Raw genomic sequence first — 8,903 nt, forward strand, 5'->3', positions numbered from 1 at the left:
ATAATGGCGCGAGTTAAAAAACAGTTTAATAAAAGAAAAGATTTCAGTTACTGATGAAACTTGAAAATTTTTTCGATACAACTATGGACATTAAAAAAATTCAAATATTGCCGCCTCTGACAGGCGTCAAAGGGAACATAAAAATGCATCTAAAATAAAAATATATATTTTTACCATGTTTATCATATAAAAAACTTAAAAACCTACAATCATTCCTAAGAATACTTACGCATCTATTAACAACAGGTAAAATTCTTAAATCTGAAAATAAACTTTGTAACACTTGTCGACCTACCCAAAGAAGATGGCGACGCAAGTATATGTCGAAGAAGAATTAGGTCGAAAATGGGACAAATGCTTCTCAGATGGCCTCCTTAAATTCGGTAAGATCATTGGTACAGCAAAAGTTAAAAATTTACATCAGAATATTATGAATACTCATCTCGTAAAATGAAATAGGATTATGTCATCGATTTAACCTATATTATTCAAATTTTAGGAGGAGGTCTCGTGTTAGGAACAGTATTTTCAGTTTTATTTTTTAAAAGAAGAAGATGGCCAATTTTAATGGGTGGTGGATTCGGAATTGGAATGGCATATTCCAACTGTGAAAAAGACCTTAATGAGACACTTCGGGGTTGTAATCCTAGTGCGGATAAAAAAAATGCTAAGTAGGAGCTCTTCTAAGTTAACTAATTTAGAATACTGCCTTTTAAAGTGATCGTGGGTTTATTTTCCTTTATAAATCAATGAGTAGTTGTAAATATTTAAATTAAATATTTGTTACATATTTTGTTGTATCATTTACATTTTATTTTGCATTGTAACTAATAAAATCGTACTACTTATGAGTAACTATTTTCATTTTCTACCTACTTAAAATGAAAATATTGTCACAATGCTATTAATTACCTAGTCTGTAAATAACAGTAATAATATCCAACTATGAAAATATATTTAAAAGCTTAAATTTAGATATATGTATATTCAATAGTCTTTGTCCTCTAGTGCATTAGGTGTAATATATACCTACTTGGTAAGTACCTCTCTTACTACATAATAATAGTTGGAACAGGATTTGGAAAGACGTTTTCAAGAATATCCCATTTCAAGTTACCTTCTGATGTATAACTTTCCATAAAACGTTCAAATTATTAAATATCCTCCGAAACAATATCACATAGCGAGTTGTTCAATCAATACTCTTCGCTGTGAGTGAGCTGAAGTATTTGCATCTGAGTTACCACTGAAGATGTCAGCTATTAAGAATGGCAAAACGTTTAGAAGCTTTCAATGCGGCCAGGTTACATAGACCACCATGGAAAGTTTCAGCGGACCATCATTGTCTTTGAAGCAGTTCCATTCCTTGCGGCTTTAGACTCGACAAGAAAATGAACATTAGGACAGGCTTAAGACCCCGCCTCGACCCTTACACAGCCTAGCCCAAGAATGACGAAACAATTCAAAGATTTCTGGCTAAAGCTGACAACTTACAATGTAATTCTGTAAGTGGTGGAGATTAGAACATAGGCCACGGCATAACTCGAAAAACCATAGTACTTTAAATATCAGCACGGGCTGTGAAAGCCTTAAACCACTATAGATAATTCAGAAATTAGCGTTTTCATTGAAAAATCCCTGGACAAACAAAAAATTTTCAAAAAAGTTGCATATACTAAAATGCCACCGATGTCGGGAATAAAATGTTTTGGGGATGATTTTTATTAGTTCCCATGCCCTTATATCATGTATCAAGTTTGAATCAGATCCCTGATGTTGGATAATAACACTGTAATTAGAAGAAAAAGTTATGCTCAAATAAATAAAAATATACAGGGAACATATAAACAAAATTTAACTTTCCTGCTACATCTGGAAAAGTGGCAGTCTGGCAACAAAGCAACTGCTCGATTTGGATTAACTATGTCTTTTTATGTGAATGTCAAATATGACATTTATCAGATAACCCATATATCCATATAAATGTTAAAGAGGGGTATGTCGAGTATATACTATGTATATTTTGGTTTCCTTGCGATTAGAATGAGGGGTAGATATTATTATTTCATGCTTTTTTATCCAAACTATGCTGATATTAAAAACTATTTCAAGGAAAAAGTATATATTTTAAATATTCAAAACAATGTGAAAATACAAAGCAATTAGAGAAACCATTTAAAATATAATTTCTACACATCTAAGATATGGCACATATAAATTAAAACTACATGATTTTACAAAACTATAAATGAGACAGCCAATCTTAAATAGAGGTTTACAAAAATGACCAAAATCAGAAAAATATAAAAAATTCCTTTTGAAATATTTATATTATCGGCTTTATTTTTTCCATCAAAATGAAAAGATGTATCACCAACAATCCTTTTTATTGAAAAGTTCAAATCAGAAATACCCATTAATAATTTATATCTACATATTACGTTCTATATAAAATTAACCTAAGTATTTGACTAGAAAAAGAAGTAGATTTATAACAAGTTTTCGAGTACAAATTGCTATTCTAAAAATTTTAATGTTTGTTTAACTGTTAAAAGTTAGAAACTGCTCTAAATTAAAAATAAATTCGAATATGTTCAAGATGAAACGACTGGCTATAAATATTAGCTGCTAGATAATTACAAATTACTGATAAAGTACACTCAAATCAATAACACAAGTTAAATCCATGTAAGTATAGGACAACCACATCTTTGGCTTTGGATATTCTATATTTTCATGTATTTTCAATCTTCACTATATTTTTCAATGCAATGTGAATATTGTTAAATATATGACATTACAAAGAGTAACGTTTCTTAAATATTTATTCCGTAACATTTTTTAATTACTATTTAATGATAGTAACAGCAGTAATTGGATATGCTCCTTATAATAAATTTCTCATCAGAAAATGTTCCCAATATTCCGTGTTCATGGATTTCCTGGGTATAAAATAAGACAAAATAACTAAATTTTCTTCCATACAAAGTTACTTACTTAACCACAAGGAGGTATCCAAGATGGAAAAAGTTTTAGTTTCTTCAAAATAGCTCTAAAATGTCGATTTAAATGCAATTTGGTATGCCACTTTTGTTTGTGGTACAGACTGAATTGGACAAAAATTCAAATATGCTATTTTTTTGTAAGTGACCTTACATTTTCAGTTCTTATTTGATTTTACAACTTCTTTCTCTCTTCTAAATTTTTATATTCCTACGGTTTTTAAGTAAATAATTATTTTATTAGTATTCACCAACGGTAGGAATCCAAAAAGTTTACGAGAAAAAATTTGACAAAGGATCCAACCTTTCTCATAAAATAATTAAAATTGAACAGGTGCACAGTGGGCTACATTGCATGAAAATTCAGCAAAAACCAAAAAAAAATATATTTTTTTTCCAGTAGCTAGAAAAACTAGACCTTTTGCACACTAGTGAGGTGTGAAGTGATTTCGTGCTCAAAAATATTTTAAATATCGTCTATTTCAGCTGCCGAATTGAAAACGGTTCAATGGATGATAATCTTGAAAATATTTTCATATGAAAATATCGTAGGAATAGTTTTGTATTGTGTGTTCTAAAGAGGGTTTATGTATGCATTTCCAGAGAGAATGTCAATTTGATAATTTGAGAAAAGTATGATGGTGACCTGTTCTTAGCGACTCGTATGCCATGTAACGGGTGTTCAGAGCTCATTTAATAATTAAGTTTATTATATTCCATTATATTCCAGTTTTTTTATGACTTTATAATAAAATTTTCATCATTTTATTATTATTATTATTAATGATGGAATTCAACGTATAAATCAATAAAATGAATAAATATAGGAATGAATTTTTACATGCGTAATACATAAATGAATAAATCAGTATAAAAAGACATTGAAAAAATTTTAACCCACTTTTCTGATTCTATAAAATACATTGATCTTATACAGGGTGTCCCGAAGTTCATGCAACAAAATTTGGTCACAGATTCTTAAGACAAATTTAGGGGACCCGATTTTTTATTTTTGCCAAGTGGCCCCCTCTTTCGGAGTTGCAGCCCCCTGAGGTCCGCCCCTAAGAATAATCTTTTCTTTTAAAACAATTTTTCGTGAGCCCCCTTGTCTTTGAAGCCAAAAAAATTTGGTTGCATATTTAAATTTCTTAAAAATTATCAGTCCACTAGAAAAAAAATTTAATGGCTTTCTAATAATTTAAAAAAAAAATCAAATTTGCGACCAATTTTTTCTGGTTCCAAAGACAAGGAGAGCCACGAAAAAGTGTCTTAAGGGGGTTTCTCGCCAAAAAGCGTAGCACTGTGAGATTCCACACGTCATAAAACCCCTGTGTACCAAATTTAGTGATTCTCGTACAACATGGTTTTGAGATATAAAAAAGACTTCTTAGGGGCAGATTTCAGGGGGCTGTAACTCCGAAAGATGGTGCCAGAAAAGTGCAAGAAAAAATACAGGTCCCCTAAATTTGTCTTAAAAATCTATGACTAAATTTTGTTGCATGAATTTCGGGACACCCTGTATATTTCACAAATAGTGTTCATATGTTATTGATTTCACTTTTGTTTTGGTTTACGAACCGTGGATTATACCAATGCTCTTACCAGGATATTTTCGAAATAATTCAAGCTGAATTTCAGTCAAGTTTGATGCCCAAATCAAGATTCAAAGAATTCAAAAAAATTACCTGAATCTTTTTTGATTCACAATGATGCCATTAATTGATTGAAAAAATTACTTTATTTACCGATTTCCACAAGTCACAATTTTCATAATGCAAATAATCACTTCTGGCTCGCTGTTTTGTATTCCCGGGAATTTTCTATTTCGAGATTTTTATAAGTGAGATTTTCACAGAAATCGGATGCTCTTTGTAACCCAAATATTTAGTTCCGTTGATCATTTTGTTTTCTCAAAATTTTTGTAAGATACTTCGAAACTGTTAATTTAGTGATATCTCCAAAAATTAAATATTTTTTGTAACTCTAGTATTCACTTTCGGTCAGCAATTGTTTTCTAAAAATGTATTGTTTCTAGATTTCAGTTAGTGACAACGAAACCATCAATTAACCAATTCCCACAACAATCGGATGCCTTTCATTAACACAAATAGTTACTTCCAGTCCTACATTTTTTTTAAATTTTGATTCGAGATTTGGTATAGTCTTTCCGATATCAATTGAAGAACCAAGAAGTTGATAGTATGTACCAGGCGCGGTCACTACGCAGCAACTCGGCATTGAAATATTTGAAAAACTTGTTCCCATATTTATTTAGCCATACCGATATACAGGTCTGGTCGGACTAAACGTAAAGGTGCCCAGTTGAAGAATGCGAGTACAGGCAAACAACTGTCAAATTTTTAATCTGAGTGTCAGTTCTGTTTTGTTTTAAATGTGCTAGTCAAACTACAGTCTAAAATTAATACCCAACAAACGTCCTCCATTTTCTTTCACTCTAATACACATAAAATATTGGAACGGTTGTCTGTGATAGATTGAGACTATGAAGACATTTATATCATCATTGTATCTCTTTTTAGCGCGTTTAATAATGAATTCACGTTCGCAACGACTGTCTTTGATATTAGGACACATTCGTGACATAATGGCAATCTTAAAACGGTGCTAGTAACACTAGTATTTAAAATGTCATTTAAATTTACGTAGAGTTTTAATTGTTTAGAAAGAATTAAAACTTTTGCCAGTTTTGAGGCCTTCTGGTGGCTAAACAAAGCCACTTTGAACAAAGGTTAAATTTAGTTAAAACATCCGACGTGAAGCAGTTCCATGTATGCAGAATATTGGGACATCTTGTATATGCTATGCCATGAAAGGATAATTTATAAAAGCAGGGCAAGTACTAATAAATTTTGGAGATATTTAACATTGGTTGATTCAACAGATCTCATTAATTTATATTAAATAAATATAATTAGTAAACCTTAAAGATTAGAATTAATAACAAAAATCTTAAATGACCTACATGAAAATATTGCAATAAAATAAAACATTTTGAATAATGTAAGCAAATGGATTGTTAACACACAAAAAATGTAGTTAGTAGATTATTAATAGAGTATAAACCCGATTATCTGGACTAGGTGGGACCAACAGCGAACAATCGAAAATCCAGATAACAGAATTATGTAATACAATCATATTTGAAGTATTTTATTTCATTTAAGATTTTCTATTATGTTGTTCAAAGATTCATAAACACAATTTAAATTAAATATCATCTGTTCTATATAATATTCAAACAATATTTAAACTTTCTAGAATGTAAAAAACTAATGTACATAATAAATACATGTAGTTTAGTACGATAGGCACAACCAAGACAACAATGCTGATGAACGATTACAAAATCGATAAATTTGTAAGTATGTATACAGGATGTCGCGCTTAAATGTGATACAAGCCTGTAACTTCTTTATTTTTTGGCCGATTTCAAAAATTTTTATTTTGGAATGTGGGGTAAAAAAAACTCTAACTGTGACACTGCTGTTTTTATTAATGCAATTCATGGCTAACTAGGACACGTTTTCTTGACATCAAAACAGCTGATTGGTATTAGCGATTTTTTTTTTTCAAAAAACATTACATATATTTATTCAGCACCCATTAAAACGTCTTACCACCAAGTTTCATCTTCTGGCGAGCATTCCATGATGTCGCGTTTAAAAATTTTTTTTTATGAAATGTAGTTTAAAAAAAACTATCCGAGTGTGATACTGCTGTTTTTTATTAATGCAATACAGGTCCAACTAGTCATCTGAAGATATCGAATTTGATGAAACTTTGTGACAAGACATTTTAAGGGATGCTGAATGAGAATATGTAATTTGTTTTTTGGGAAAAAAATTACTAATACCAATTAGCTGTCTTGACATCAAAAAAAAGGGTCCTAGTTGGCCGTGAATTGCATTAATAAAAACAGCAGCATTACAGTTAGATATTTTTTTATTCTACATTAAGAAAAAAAAATTGAAATCGGTCAAAAAGTAAAGAACCTACAGGCTTGTATCACATTTAAGGGCGACACCCTGTATATCTGAACACATGTTAAAGTAGTCAATTTTCCATAAAATCGGTGTATGTGGACTTTTGTGATCAGGAGATTGTCATCAACCCATTTTCCAATCGTCCATGCACACACCTGTATTTTTTTGAAAATAACTCGGCATATTACAAAATGTATACAGATAATTCGGCCCTTCTCTCTGTGATTGACTGATTATCATCTACCTACTTCACAACAATGCTTTCATAAAAGAAAAGGTTCGGATAATAAAGAGACACGGATTATTTAGATCCGGATAATTGATTTTATACTATAATGAAAAGATATTTACAATGAATAATAAATACATACGAGGAAATTACCTAGAAACAAAAATCTACATTATAAACTGAAACTAAATTGTCTTCCTTTAGGACATGTCTACCTTTTCAAGTCATTGTCCATTACATATTTCTCTCTAGTCAAGATAAAACTCAAATAGAAAATAATGATGATTCATTTTTAAACGAACAAACAACGGATTTATACAGGGTGTCCCGAAATAAATGCAACAAAATTTGGTCAGAAATTCTTAAGAGAAATTTAAGGGATCCTTTTTTTTTATTTTTGATAAGTGCGGCCCCCTTTCGGAGATATAGCCCCCTGAAACAAGCCCCTAAAAATTTAATTTTTTTATATCTCAGAGCTCTATCGCACAAAAATCACCAAATTTGGTACACAGGGATTTTATGACATGTAGAATGCGATGCTGATAAGCTTTTTGGCAAGGGGCCCCCACAAGACACTTTTTCGGGGGCCCCCTTGCTTTTGGGGCCACCGAACTTTAGTTGCATATTTAATTTTTGAAAAAAATAGTAGCCCCTTAGAAACTCCAGAGAATTTAAAAACTTTTTGTCTTAAAATTTTTTCGAAAAAAGCAGCGTTTTTCGAAAAAATGGCTAAATCCATCGCCCTTGAAAATTTTCATTCAGCCACTCAGTTACGAAGTGGCCCCCGATGTGGTGGGGCACCATGTAACAGGCCATAACAGAGACAAAGAAAAAGAAGAGGAAGAAGAAGAAGAGGAGGGGGAGTAAAGAGGTTAACGATACTCACTGAGGTGTAAAAGTTTAGTTAGCGATAAGTTTTGTATAGTTTGTTTTTTCTTTTTACTAATCTCTGTACCAGTGTTGAGTTTTGGAGTTATGTGCGACCTAATAAACAAATTCTGAAAACGAAACTTCATTTTTACGATAACCTACGACGAATTCCCATCCCAACCACGACAGCAGCGGGAGACAAAAAGGGGCCGGTGCAACCATCGTGCATAAAGAACAAATTGCGTCTAATACCGAGAGGAACATCTTCCATAAGAAACGGTAGTTCATGCTCCAAAAGATTAAGGTAACTTTCAACATTTAATCGTGGAGGCAATAAATATGGACCGATGATACAATCTCCAACAATTCCAGCCCAGCAATTAATTGAAAATTTTTCTTGCGAACGAGTCTGCCTTAAGACAAATGGATTTGCCATAGCCCAATAATGAAGATTGTGCAAATTTATTAGGCCATCTTTTGTAAAGCTCGCCTCATCGGTAAAGAAAAAATTTCGTATAAATCCCGGATTTAAGTTGTAACGTTGAAGAGCCCATAAGCTAAAATTTCTTCTTCGTGGCAAATCTTCTACTTTAAGTTCCTGGGCCTTTTGAAAGTGAAAAGGTTTCAACAGTTGTCGTTTGATAAAGCGGTGTATTCTTGTTCTGGGAATCTCAAGTTGAGATGACGCGCGTCTTATGCTTATTTCGGGATTTTCTTCAATTAAATTTAAGATAATTTCTTCCTGTTCGGGAGTTAATAAATAACTTCTCCCTGAATTAGGTTTTTTCACAACTACGG

General features: G+C 31.7%; 1 protein-coding gene across 1 annotated transcript; it reads left to right on the top strand.

The window, feature by feature from the left end:
* Positions 1-127: 127 nt before the first annotated feature.
* Positions 128-790, top strand: LOC108916632 (MICOS complex subunit Mic10-like). The gene is made up of 2 exons (XM_018722928.1): positions 128-383; positions 500-790. The coding sequence occupies exons 1-2, from the start codon at positions 305-307 to the stop codon at positions 673-675; spliced, it is 255 nt and encodes an 84-aa protein (XP_018578444.1). The 5' UTR covers positions 128-304; the 3' UTR covers positions 676-790.
* Positions 791-8,903: the final 8,113 nt, after the last annotated feature.

This window comes from Anoplophora glabripennis, unplaced genomic scaffold, assembly GCF_000390285.2.
Source record: "Anoplophora glabripennis isolate ALB-LARVAE unplaced genomic scaffold, Agla_2.0 scaffold1828, whole genome shotgun sequence".
NCBI classification, from domain to species: domain Eukaryota; kingdom Metazoa; phylum Arthropoda; class Insecta; order Coleoptera; family Cerambycidae; genus Anoplophora; species Anoplophora glabripennis.

Excerpts from the sequence above, each read along its gene's own strand:
- LOC108916632 (XM_018722928.1), top strand. The coding sequence starts at position 305 with ATGGCGACGCAAGTATATGTCGAAGAAGAATTAGGTCGAAAATGGGAC. Across the intron at positions 384-499 it reads AGATGGCCTCCTTAAATTCG|GAGGAGGTCTCGTGTTAGGA; the intron begins GTAAGATCATTG and ends TTCAAATTTTAG.